This window comes from Camelus ferus, chromosome 7 (genome assembly GCF_009834535.1).
Source record: "Camelus ferus isolate YT-003-E chromosome 7, BCGSAC_Cfer_1.0, whole genome shotgun sequence".
Classification (NCBI taxonomy): domain Eukaryota; kingdom Metazoa; phylum Chordata; class Mammalia; order Artiodactyla; family Camelidae; genus Camelus; species Camelus ferus.
Genome location: NC_045702.1, coordinates 69,328,400 through 69,342,936, shown reverse-complemented (window position 1 = coordinate 69,342,936; position 14,537 = coordinate 69,328,400). Strand labels below are relative to the sequence as shown.

At 34.7% G+C, this 14,537-nt stretch overlaps 1 protein-coding gene and 1 non-coding gene across 2 annotated transcripts in view; both read right to left on the bottom strand.

Annotated features, from left to right (window-relative positions):
• SEMA3E (semaphorin 3E) overlaps window positions 1–14,537 on the bottom strand; it is a 226,225-nt gene that overhangs the window by 28,306 nt on the left and 183,382 nt on the right. The window contains 7 exon segments of the mRNA XM_032484106.1: window positions 1,397–1,488; window positions 4,349–4,571; window positions 6,717–6,861; window positions 9,821–9,890; window positions 10,324–10,438; window positions 11,473–11,615; window positions 12,857–12,976. Of these exon segments, the coding sequence (XP_032339997.1) occupies window positions 1,397–1,488; window positions 4,349–4,571; window positions 6,717–6,861; window positions 9,821–9,890; window positions 10,324–10,438; window positions 11,473–11,615; window positions 12,857–12,976 (908 nt within the window).
• LOC116665149 lies at window positions 12,094–12,197 on the bottom strand. Its single transcript, XR_004321711.1, has one exon. It is a non-coding gene; the product is annotated as a U6 spliceosomal RNA (small nuclear RNA).

Here is a 14,537-nt window from a genome sequence, read left to right as displayed (position 1 = left end):
AGGCAACATTGTTTCTTAAGGGTTCATGTGAACAAGACACTGATGAATGCTGTTAATATGAGAGCTATGATCCCTAAAGCGAAATGAAATCTTACAGAGCTCCAATATGCAAAATAAACAAAAACACAGCTGCTCTGGTTGAGACAGGAACGTGATTAACTTTGGGTGCAGCTATGAGGAATCTAATCTCCACAGAGTCAAGGTGAAATGAACTATTTCTCGTCAATAAAAATACGTTCATATATATTCATTACCTACATATATGATAAATCTTCATTTCTGCAGATTGTGTTTTTGCAAATTTGGTTACTTGCTACACTTTTTTGCAACCCCGATACCAATACTTATGGTGTGTTCTGCAGTCACTCATAGACATGTGCATACTCAGGGTGGCAGAAAATCTGAGATGCCCAATGTGCATGTTCCCAGCTAAGGTCGGTCAAGGTGATACTCTGCCTTCTTGCTTCTGCTCTCATGTTATAAATAAGCATCCTTTTTCATGGTCTATTCAGTGCCACATTTTTGTATTATTAGGGATTTTGCTGTTTAAAATGGTCCTCGAGCCTAGTGCTGACGTGCCAGCCGGTGTCCCTAAGCTCCAAAAGGCTGCACTGTGCCTTATGAAGAAAATACAAGTGATGAATAAGCTTCGTTCAGGCACGAGTTATAGTTCAATGTTAATCAACTATATATATACTAAATAAGATGTCTTTAAACAGAAACACACATAAAACAAGGTTATGTATTGATCAGTTGACAAAAATGTTGCAACTAGAGACTCGCAGGAACCTAACCCTGTAATTCCTCTAGGAGCAATCATTACTAATTCAGTGTTCACGGTGACGTTAAAGACCATAACTGCCATAGATACTCAGACTTCATGCGTGCGAGTGTGTACATACAATTGTTTTCGTCATGTTTAATCTTTCCATTATCCTTCTGAATTTTTCTCTTTTTGGTAAATTCTCTGAAAAAACTGAATGCTATAAACAAAAAGAGCAGTATACTTATCACACCACAATGTCCACAATACGAAACTACTGCTACTTTCTCATTGTCTAAATAGATAGTTCATTTTTTCAAGATGAGACATTGCAGTAATGATTCTGGAATCTCTACGTGGTTTAAGTGTTATTTCTTTAAGGCACAGTTCATAGTTTGAAATTCTTGTCATGCTAAGTAAATACTGGCCTTTTCATTTGAATAGTCTACAATTCAGTCAACTAGATGCATAGAATGGAATTTTAAATCTTTCTTCAATTCACTCTGAATTCACAACATATCTGTTAGAAAAAAAAACTGACATGTTTTTCCTATTTATTACTCACTTGCAATTGTCTGTAACACATAAATGTCGGCCCTTTTTTTTTTTTTTTTTTTTTTTGACTAAAACTACCTTGAATATCTGAAGTTCTTCCAGAATTACTTCTTCCATTGATTCTGTTTCTTGGTTGTAAATAGTGATTACTTTCAGCACAATTCCATTATCTATAACAAAACAAAGAAAGAGATAAATCAGAAACTTTCTCACAATCTGGTTTTCAAACAATTAAAAATCATAGACTATGAATTCAAATAAGATTTGAAATCTAGATATACAAAACATTTAATCATTACTAGTTAAAATAGTATGACTCCTTATACATTCATATTTTCAAGTAGCAAAAAAATTATATGCCTGGCAAAAAAATAAGACAAAATAATATACAATTATTTTTCAATAATTTGATTAAAAAATCCAGCTAAAGGTTCAGATATCAAAATGCCTTTAGGAATTAATGAAATATAATACAGATACCAAATAATTCTAGCTTCTTCTGTGATGTATGATGAAAGAAAATTTTTTACCTAAAGCTACCTTCCTTGCAAGAAACTATACCTTTAATCTTAGGGAATCTTTCAAACAAACTCTATTTAAATCTTTATATACATAAATACAGATAGGCAGATAGACAGAAAGATAGAAAAAAAGAATATATCTGTATTATTTTTGCCTTCCAGTTTTAATGAAATATTTTACATACAGCACTCTGTAAGTTTAAAGTGTGCAGCATGATGAGTTGATTTACATCATGAAATGATTACCACAGTAAGTTTATTGAACATTCGTCATCTCATATACATATAAAATAAAAAGAAAATTTTTTCCCCTTGTGATGAGAACCCTTAGGATTCACTCCCTTAAAAAGTTTAATATGTAACATACAGCACTGCTAATTACATTGTGGTGTACATTACATCCTTAGTCCCTATTTATCTCATACCTGGATGTGTGTACCTTTAACAAAACCTTCATCCAATTCTCCCGTCTCTCACCTCCAGTAACCACAAATCTGGTTAAACACACTTGTAATACACATATCTGGATATATATACACTTTTAATCAAAATTTCTAGTATACACTATTGAGGGACTAGTAATGTAAATCCTCCTATACTAATCATTAAGCTTCCATAATTATCAATAATTTTATAAATTCATATTCACGTTTTAAAATTCCACCTCATTTTTATTATTCCTGATATTCTGACCTTGTTCTTTCCAATGAAAATTTAGTAAGACACTTAATCTGCCTGTAAGGATAATTTGGTACAGTGCTAGAAATAACTTAAGGGAAAAAAAAGCACTTTGGAGGTTCTCACCCAAGAGTTTCTATGGTATTTAAACAATTTGTTTAAAAATTATGAAACCTTGTGGTTGGGTTAATAAAATGTGATTAATAACAATTACCTGTATCATACACTAAAAGGAATAAAAATTATTATACCAAGCACACATTATAAATATCCCACAATTATTATATCAAGTAAAAAGCAAAGCTGAAACTCAAATTATCAATTTCCAACTAGTGATTTTGCAATAAGGGCTATTACATATGGTTCTAAAGTATGTGGTAAATTTGGGGAAAAATAACAATCGTTTGTGGGGTTTTCCGAAGTTGTACTCATCACACATGCATCAAATACGTTCTTTTACACTGAAAAGTTGTGGTTCAGTATGATGATATCTTTAAGCTAAACATAGGTTACACAAGAGCCTAAGTATATACCTGATATTTCTGGAATTCTCTCAAGTAGTTATGGTCAATCTAACAAAAAAAGTATTTCTGAAAACATTCTTGGATGTTTATATATGACTTGTACCTTCCAGGGCATTTAAAACTAACATACTTTTTTCTATGAGTAATTTTATAAAATATTACTCTTGCTTATGGAATACTTTAAAAAAAAAAAAAACTCTGTTGGATGTCACTGTAAGTGAACTCATGGCCAGGTAATTTTAGCTTTGCTAAAGAAATGTGACACTTTGTTAATCTTGAACCCAAAGTGCAGTGCATATTACTAACCTCCTAAGATAAATGAATAAAATATAGCCTGCACCAGAGATCAATTTCTAGAAATCAGATGAATATTTCCTTGCTTAAATCTGTGCTTTTTCCAAAAGTATGACTGGAAAAGCTCAAGCACCAATATTAACACTATACCCTAACTCCTGATTTGGGCAAATGCAATGTCTCTAGAATTTCAGGTCTATGATTAAAGTTATGTATGGTGGAATGCTTACTCTTCTAAACAGTAACTGCTATAGCAATTACTATGACGCATATGAAAAAAACGACCATTTCAAAGACTTTTTAAATGACTATATAATTTTAAAGTACTTGACAGAATGTGATACACATTACCCTGGATGCTTAAAAAATTCCAAGTTCTCTTCTACAAGCTAGATCTAATGTATGGCACTAACTGAAATTACAGATTTACCAAAAATTTTACTTTTAGCATATTTATTACACTTTGTTTTATTAATGCAGGATATCACAGCTTTGATCTAAAAGTTTATCTCCATTTTGGGTAATCTCCACTTGGCCTGTTTGGTACAGATGGGTGATTTCTGATGGGGCCAGATAAGTACAGTTGTGATTAGAGATTTAGGTAAAAATATGTAAACTTCACATGAAGACTGAAAAATCTTGAGACCTTACTGAGCAGCCAAAGGTGGCAATGGACCTGGGGGGAATTAACCGAGAACAGTCCTTGCTATGACTCCATCCTTCCTCTGTACGTTCTGTTTGGAACCAACACTGTTTGTTCATTGCTTATTAACATCAGTTATTCGCTCCTTCACATACTCATTTGTTAAACGTATTAAGTATTGACGACGTATCAGGAATTACGTGCTGTAACTGCCCCCAATGCTCTCTACCACTGCAGTGGACATGCAGAACATAAATGAGCCAATGGACCAACAGGAGTTCTGTTGGTAGGCAGTTTTTTTTTAAGGTAATAATGCTATTGATTGTAAGGTTCAATTTAAATGTCTATGAGTACTGTCTAATCTCTTTACCTGTCCCAATAAACAAGACATCATATTGACCATCCTCAGCTTCCACTCGATCCACTGCTATTTGTTTCAGGTTGTATTTTCCATCTGTTTTTACCAGTATGGGTTTTTTATGGGCAGGTTTTATGGGCTGGTACATAAGTGGATGGCCTCTTGCAAATCGGATGGCATCATCGGGATAGTCTTTGGTGGTTCCGTACCTCCCTCCATTCACTTTGCTGGCACACTGAAATACAAGTGGATGAGAGAATTTTTTTTTTTTTTTGCCTTAAACCTAAAGAACATTCATATTCAATCATGAAAAGAATTAGAAAAATGTGGTCTGTTCAATTGATCAACTGTGCTTTGAGTAGTATTTAGTAACCATATATTCTTCATTATAGAAACAAAATCTGCATTAAAAATTGCATGGAGAGACTGAATTATTCCAAACATGCAGCGTCAGAAATATACAGATAAGCAGTAAAATCCCGAAAAAGTGACGGGTATTTAATACTGGTATAGTTTGAAGGCAATACACATGAGTAACATTATAAATATTGTCTTCCTTTTCCCTGTTTCTAAAATTTATTTTTCACATTGTAAATTAAACTTTAAAAGTAAACAATGTATTGTTCATAGCAAAGCAAAGAGCCTCTTAATTGGGCTAAACCTTCCCTCCAAATTAAGGATCACAACTGCACAACACAGCTTTCCCATTATTGACCCTGTGATAATATGATTGGTGATGGTTCCAAGAGAAGAAATGAAGAATTTTAGTGCTGTAACACAGAAACCTAGTCGAATTCCACCATTATTAATTAAGGGGAAAAAAATCCCTCTCTGTTCTACTATAAGCTGTGTGAATTTATATTATTTCTGTAGGAATTAGAGACAAAAAATTGAGAAAACCAGAAATATTTGCTATAACATGATTCAATTCTTAAATATTGACTCTAAAAATAAACATTCAACAGCACCCAATTTACTTCTTAGAATACCGTTAGCTGTTGATTTGTGCTTGTTATTAAGTGCTCCCTCATTTCACATATTTTCCTCCAGAACCAGCAGCAATTGCAATGATTATCTTGATCAAAACTTTCCACTTTAGAGTATAAATACAGTAGTTCAGTAATCAGATTCTACAAAGAGGGCATTTTTAATGGTTTGTTTAAAAAAATTCAGGCCATATTTTGTAATTTGGCATGAATTTTTTCACTTGAGTGTACTTTCATGATATGTAATTGGAAACATTTTGGACCAGCCTGGAAGCAGTTCAGTAACAAGTCACTTCCTCCAAATCTCCTTTAATATCATGTGGTTTCAAGAAGCATTTCCAGCAAAGCCACAGGAGTGGGTTTTCTCCATTTAAATTGTAATTTCAATCAATAGAGTGAAATAAAATATACTTTATGTCTTACTGGAAGTAATAATTTTAAGCTAGTGAGCGAGAGTGATTGAAATGGTAAAGTCTTACACTTGTTAACGGAGGTAAGGTTTGTTTCCACTTTGGATTTTGGCTCCGTAAAAACGGTTTCTACTTGACTTTCAAGTACTCGTGCAATCAGCATGGTGATGGGTTTTCACCAGCTGCTGATAATAGTGGAGACTGTGACTTGCATGACAAGTTCAACGTTTGCTGGCCATGGTGCACGTGGCAGATACAATGACGCTACATTTTCCCAACCTCGTTGCGTACAGGACACATGGTACAAAATCATCACCATCATCATCATCTTTCCATGTGCAATTAAAAGCACAAAAGTTTGAGTGGCTAGTTAGAGAGAACCTTAGTAGCTCCGGTTCAGAGGCAAGTTGTGGAACCTCTTGTATTGTCACTTTTCTTTTGGAAGGCAGCGAGGATGTTAAATGAGGCGCTCAGTAATCTGAAGAGGCAGAGAAAAAGCTTCCTCTCGATATGCTCGAGGTAGAAGCAGGGAGAAAGTCTGGCCTAGGGAATGCAAAGGCTGACTCAAAAACTAGAATATAAAAATTCAGTAACACTTCCTTGCTTGGAAACCACATGTGGTACTGACTCTTCTGAAGAGGGCAGCAGGAATACGATGCTCATTTTACTGGATGTTTCTGTATTCACCAGTACCCTTCAAGATAAAACTTTAGTCAGAACTACGCAGACAGCCAAAATATCAACAAGAACTATAATGTGAAGATTTACCCATCTTAGATTATATTCTTTTCATTAAGTAACAAGCATACATAGCGATGTAAGAAGCAATATTTCTTTACCATTCAAGTACTCAAGCATATTTTTAGGTACGGAACTTCTTAAGTGTTTCAGGCAAATTTTGTAAAGCATCTGGAACAATGAACAAAACATGACTGAAAGAGCCTTTAAAAAAGTAAGTATACTTGGTTAAATGCCTAAACTTACAGAACCAGGCCTTGGATAAGGGACTTTTCCTTCATAGAGTGACCAGTGGTATTCAGGTCCTTCTTTATGTGCATATGGTCCATTAAAGGCTGCCCGGATGCTAGACATGTGATAGACACATATAGCATGCCCTCTAAATATGTTACTGAAACAAAGAAAAAAAAAGATAATTACTATTCTGGAACAGACTAGGGAGTCAGGTAAGTCAAACCCCCCAGACTATGTAGGTAAGGATGAAATCATTTGGGCATAAGAGTTTCAATCTCTAGAAATATTAACTGTTGTAATATTTCAAGTACTGAAACTCCAAAACTTACCTCTTCCTTGCCTATTTATTATGATAAATTGAAAATGACATTGTTAGAATCACAAAAGCAGCTGTGTCACTGTGCTTTTTAATGTTATACCTTATATGGCATTTTAATATCTTTTTATTAAAGATTTGGCCTTAATATTTAAAAAGATCCATTCCCAAGGTGAATTATTCATTTTGAGGTTTTCATCTCCTTATATGTTGTCCTCTCTTCAGAATAGACAGTGTTTTCCTAATCGCCCTGTTGTTAATACTGCTATAAATTCTATTCAAATTTTATTAGATTTTTAATGTATATAATTGGAAGAATAACTTTAAAGTCCAGAGAAAACGTCGGGCTTTGTTCCATTCATTAGCTTGGGGTCATACACACATTAACAGGCTTGCTGTGTATTCCTTCCTCTATGTCTCTGAAAACTGTCACAGTGGAAAGATGACGGGGCTGCATCTGATTAATTTTGAGAAAAAGATTTAAATTATAAAAAAAACTTGGATTCGTTACCTCCAGAACTAGTAGCAATTGAAATTACTTCCTTGATAAAAATTTCTACCTGTCAAGGATAAAGACAGTAGTTGACTAACAACAGCAAGTTGTATTGGGGGCATTTACAGTAAGATTGTGCAAAGGACATTTTAAAGTGATTTGTTTTAAAGATCTGGCCACATTTCTTAATTTGGGATAATCTGGATAAATTCAAACACTTCCCTAGCCTCCTCGTTGTGAGAATTAAAATAATTAGTTTGTATGTAATGGAAAAGAACAGAAAAAAAGAATATAGACATATATATAGCTGAATCACTTTGCAGTACACCTGAAACTAACACAATACTGTAAATCAATTATACTTCAATAATTTAAAAGAACCATTCTGGCTTGCCCAAGAAAGGCAGAAAAAAATTAGTTGTGAAAGTGCTTTGTAAAATGCAAAGTTCTTTATAAACATAAAATTTCCTACATTCTGGCACACCTGTACAACAGCAGTTATGTTACTGGCTTAGGACATCAATTTACACATTTTATAACACACCTTGAAGCAATTGGAAATGCCTGCAACAGTGAGAAAACCAGAGATAGTCTTCCAACTAAAGTGGCAGTAAACCTTTGATCACCGTGATAGGATATCAACTGTTACGTCAGGTAACAGCTGGGGAGCCTTTTTTCAGGATTATATATAAATTGAACAGTCAAAATTGAAATCACAGAAGAAAATAATGTCCTGTCTTTGAAATCTCAGACAGATCTGTTATGCTATCATTCACAAAAGCAGCTTATAAACTGACTGCATGAACCCACAGAAAAACCACACTGATTATCCCATAGCTTGTATTCATCATGTAAAACCGTGGAATTATCATGCAATGTATAAATTCTTCATGGGCATAAGGGAGAAGATGAAGTGTAAAAACAGTGAGGGTTTTCCATGGACTGTGATAGCTGTCAATCTACATTAACCCCTTCTCCCTGCACGAAGGAGTAATTGATAGCAAAACTGTTTCTGTGTTGAAGAAAATGTCTCCTTACAATAGCAGGATGCTTGTCCAAAGAGCTTTCTGAATTTTTTTTTCAAAGTGAGCATAAGAAATTACGTGTTACAAAACTAAACAAAAGATTTGTGGAGAGATCCTAAGCAAACAAGCTGTACGGGATTCTGTATAGTTAAGGCCAATTCAATGCAAATGAGAATCGAGTGATGTCATTCAATCCTTGTCAAGAGAACTGAAGAATACTCTTTATTTCTCATTCTAGTCATCTCATCTCCACTCTGCCTTATCTGGACAGACACTCAGGAAATTACAGGGCGGGGGGAGGTATAGCTCAGTGGTAGAGCACATGCTTAGCAAGCATGAAGTCCTGGGTTCAACCCCCAGCACTTTCATTAAAAAAAAAAAAAAAAAAAGTAGGAACCTTAAAACATTTTTTTAAAAAGGAAATTATATATATAAACTTTCAACCAAAACAGATTCTAATACCATTTTTTCATTCATGTGTCAACACACATGCAATGATACTTGATTCATTTTTCCAGCACTCTTCAATGGATACAAAGTACAAAAACATAAACAGAGAAATACTAGACTTGAGAAACTGCTTTAAATAAAACACGGAAGGTATGTTCTCTGAGAATCAACACAGGAGCAGGATGGCCAGAGTCGAGGAGGGAGCCAAGTGTTCTGTGATTAAGAAATCAAGGCATGTTTCATGAAGACAGCAATTGACAAGTACTGGAAAAAGTGATACAAATCAGTGTTGGAAGAAAAAGTAATTTCAAGCAAGAGAAGTGGATAAATAAAATCACAGTGATGGGGAAAGGAGATACCGGACATCTGTCGAGGTGCTGTCAAAAGCAGAGCAAGCACGAGGGGGCTCAGAGGACAGACTTCTAAAGCCAAGTGCGTAACAGCTGAGAGAGAGCCTTGAAAGCCTGACTTGGAAAATTCTATGTAATGATCCAAAGAATTATCTGAGACTCTATTGCACGGAACTAATATCTTAAAAACTCCTTGAGAAAAAAAAAATTCTGTGGTAAATCAGAGAGGGAAGGGCTTAGGATCCTGAGCACAGGAGGATGCTGGAGCTTCAAATGAAAACAAAGCAGGATCTAGATAGACTGAGATCATGGCTTTAAAAATCAAGGTACAATTGCAAGCTTAGGAGAATGAAGACACTGGTGATAAAGTATAGAAAATGAGGACAATAAATTGGGCAAGAGAATGCTCAATTACATACACGGTGAAGGCGTGAGGCATCTTTCCTTTCATACCAATTTTACTGACCGTACACATTTCTCACCTGGTAGTGTTAAAGAGGCCGAATATCACCGGGTTCTTATGATCTCTGGTATGCAGCAGAAAAACATCCTCTGAAAAATTAAAGACCATTCATTACTTAATATGTTTAGCCCTCGCTGCATGTGAAGGAAATAAATTGACACAAAATAGTTCAGAACCTATAATAGATTTTAGGTTCTAAATTTCCAAATACAGTCAAGCAACCATGACCAAATCACAACAGAGTGAAACATCTGGCTGTCCAAGGTGGCTCTGAGCTGGGCCTCATGGAAGGAACAAGAGGCCCTGATTTTAAACTAATGAGAGGGGTCTTTTTGTTCCTGCAACTCCTCTGCCCCGACTCCAGGACCAGGCCAAGATGAAAAGAACAGAAATTCGCTCTAGGTTAGACAGAAGTCAAATAGTGCAGAAAGCAAGCTTTCCATATGTGCTAGAAACAGTGAGGATTATACAAAGAAGCATGCATATCAAAGAGTGAAATTCAACTCTCCCAATAATATTTACCTAATTCATCAAAATAGGTATCAATTCCATTCATTCCTGGTACTGAGCAAACCAGTCTAGCTTTTAGGAAGGTGCTCCACTTATTCACCAGGATTCTCTGTCCTCCAACGTCATTCTACAAAAAAACAAAAAGCAGGTAAGTGGGTACCTAGAGTACTTCTACCAGCAACAGATTTTGTATCATTAAACACGCAGATGCTAACAGTTACAGTTCTTTAATTTAGTGGGGAAATTTTAGCATAACCCTCAAATAATATAGATGCAATTCCCCCCAAATTTATTTAAGGTTTGCACATTCTACCTAGTCAGTGTACTTTCACTCTGGCCCATTAAATACAGTTTCTAGGTATTAAACAATGTTAGTAGAGTAGTCTCTCCTAAATAAAGTAGTAACTTCTAGGGTATAGTAAACTTTATTATTATTTTATTGATAAATAATCTGCTTATCTCAGAAATATGGAAGCATCCATTTCTTCTTCTTTCAGAGAAAAAGGACTTGAAATACACACATGTATGCACACTACACATAACAGGTACATGTATTTGCACACATACACAGTACAAACGTGTGTGTATATATACACACATACATAAACATATGCATAAACCTCTTCTTGAGCTTATTCTTAAGTATCCTAAATATCAAACTAACTATACATTTATAATACTACTAGCATTCGCTCAATGTATATTGCTAATTCAGTTGTTTCGTATTTTTACCAAACAACCTATCTGAATACCCAACAAACTACAGGTGCTTTTTCCTATAGAAACAACCATCTGAATTGTTGAAACATACTTATGTAAAGTACTTAGAATGTGGATTAAAGAAGCTAAAAGGATTTTGGTGAAATTAATTTTTTAAAAATGGAGCTCAAACTTCTGTGTGGGAAGTACAGCCTGATGATAGACCATTTCTTCTTTGTAGGGCTTTGAAAATGGGTAAGATCATACAAAATGGAAAGCTCTTTTTAGATAAAACTTCCACTCGATATGAAATCTAAGGACTAGAAAGTAAATACTAATTTTAGGCAGTCTACAGAATACAAGAAGATTATTTTAAAGTAGAAACCTACTATGAAATGAACAAAGGCCTGACTACAAACTGCGAGACAAGCAAGCTCAGGGAGAGAGAAAGACAGTTCTCACCACGCAGAGTCTCCCCACTCTGCTGTAAATCGTATGGGCATTGTTTTCTGCCTCCAGGGCCTTCTCAGTAAAAAAGAAATACACTTTGTTGTCATCTCGGTCTTCATTGTCAGGGATCATATAAGAACCTACAAATTTTGGCTCTAGAGGAGTGAAAAACAGAAGAAAATGAAACAGCTATTACAACAAAATGATAAATTGTTATATTTTCCTTGGAATTTTGTACTAAACATTAAAATCATGTAGGTATCTTCATGTTCTTTGCAAATCAACAATTTTTAAAAAATAATAGAGGATCTAAAATGTAACTAAATCAGGGAGGGAAAAAAGACAATTTCAAAAATCATACATTATAGCTTGAAATAAATTCAAAGAAGAATAGATCAGGAACACCATCATGATAACCCCCATAAATGTCCTCCCACACACATACATATGTACATCATATAAAGTCAACATAAACAGATGTAAAATATTTTAGTAAAGAAGTCTTTTTTTAAATTGAAATATAGTCAGTTTACAAAATTGTGTCAATGTCTGATGTACAGCATAACGTTGTAGTCGTATGTGTACACACAGAGTCCTTTTCATATTCTCTTTCATTATAGGTTATTAGGTATAAAAAACGGGGAACGCTTCATGAATTTGCATGTCATCCTTGTGCAGGGGACACGCTGATCTCTGTGTTGTTCCAATTTTAGTGTATGTGCTGTTGAAGTGAGTACTATTTTTTAATTCATAAATTACCTACCAGTCCAACTCATGGGAGACCATCTTAATTGTAAGGTGAAAATTTAAGTTTTTGTATTTGTAACCTAAATGATCTGAGTGAATGACCTTTGATTGATAAAGAATGTCAAATACTTTAATGACAACATGCTGTCAATAATGACTATGTACTCTAAAGCTTAATAAAAAGGCTGAAAATAATGAAAACACTCACCATAAAATGATGTTTTAGTCCTTAGATATACCAATGTGCCCAATATAACCAAGATTCCTCACAAAGGATTCTATGTAAATGAATGTCTAGTGATTTTCCTAGAGTTCACCTGTTTCTAAAGTGCAGTGTGATCCTACTACAACAAGCAAAGCACAGCAACCAATTCAGCCCCGATTACACCAACTGACAAGAGAAAACAAAACAACTCATTGGATGAAATGGTTTTTCACTTTTCATCTATTTGTTTTGTTTTGTTCATTTGAATCCTGATTTCTAAGTATTGCTGTGAGGGCATTTTGGTTTTATAATAAAAGCTGACCCCTTTTGAGATAAAATGATATGCACATATCATGTATTTTAATTCAGGAATATGAAGGGAAACCCCCTGAAATATGTAAAAGCTACAAACTGCAGAAAACTCCCTTTTCCCCTCAATCCCACCTTTCAACAGGCGCTCGTCGTCATGCTCGGTGCGGATGTGCGCCAGCCGCCCCATGGTCCTGAAGACGGCAGCGTCTCTGCCCCAGTAGTCACTGTAGAGTCCAGCAAACAACTCACTACCTGCATGAACATATCAGTCAAAAATAAGTCAGTATTTTATTCAACATCTTGTCGTAACCTATAATGAAAAAGACTCTGAAAAGGAATTTATGTATATACACATAAGTCTGAATCACTATACTGTACACCATAAATGGACATAACACTGTAAACAAACTATACTTCAATAAAAAAAAAAGTCAGTATTTCCTTCTGGATCTGAAAACAATGTATAAAACCAGAGCAATAAACATATATGGTTTTTCTGTATATAAGACCTTATGAAATTGACACTTATTGTTAAGAGCGTGGATCGTACAGACAGCCAGGGTTTGATGTCTGCCTTTGCCACATACTAGATGTATGAACTTGGGCAAGTTGCTTAACCTCTCTGTGCCTGTTTCCTCACTTACAAATAAGAATAGCACCCAAAAGTGTTGTTAAGAGTAAAACATTAAGAAGAGTAGTTAGCATATAAGACCTATTGAGTATTTGATAAGTAACCTGGCTTTATGGTATTTTAATAAACTTCTTTTACGTTTCATATCATCAGGATGTTAGTATTAGTATCAGAATCAGAATTAGTATCAGTATTACATGCGAGTTAGCTAACCCAAATCCTTCTTGTAGTAAGAAATTGCTTCCATTAACATGATTTTAGTGCAGGAACCACAAAATCTGACAAAGCTGTATATAATCCAATTAGTTGACATTTAATTTGTTAACCTATGGTTTATTTAGAAATAATAGAAAGTCCATAATTTAATCAGGTAGTCAACAGAATGAATGAAGTTAGCTGCAACGTGTGGTAAAGGTCACAGACTTAAAGTGAGACCAAGGAGTACACAATTGTAGGCAGGGTGTCAGGAAATGACATGTCTTTGGAGCCAGCCACAAAGGAAGACGTTAAAATAGCTCATGAGAAGAGGGGAAAAAAAAAACATTTAAATAGAGAAGTAACATAAAGATATAACTGGCTCTCCAGAAAGACCAAAACCTCTCAAGCACAGGGACTTGGGAGTCCTCTTTCATCAAAAGGTAACAACAAAGGTAACTGGTGTGTCCATCAGTGAGGCTACAAGGGCTGTCCTGGGCACATGCAGCTCGGATCCAGTCCTAGGTAAAAATCTCTGGCCAAGAAGCAGATGATAGCAATAGATCACTGGAAATAGCAACCTCAATTCAGGGCGGTAAAATTATTTTCTCAGGGAGTGCCATATAACTCTGGTCAGGTTTTAAAATATAGAGATGTTAAGTACACTAAAGCAGAGTATCAATGCTTTTCTGTTAGATTTGGAACATGTACATATGTGTCCACATGGTATTTAAAATGCTTTTAAGTTTCAGATAATTCAAATTAATTGTATTTCCAATTTAATAAATTTAGTTGCATACTCAAATTTTAAATTAGAATTATTAAAGTTACAGGTATCAAATTTGACCAAGTATCTAAACAGAATTTAAGAGAACGTGGGTGTCCTATTTATAAATCTTACTATTTTGATATAAAGATTGTTTTCATTATCTATGAAGGGTTTTCTCTAAATAAGGCCTTTAAAACTTTGAAAAACTTCAATAGATT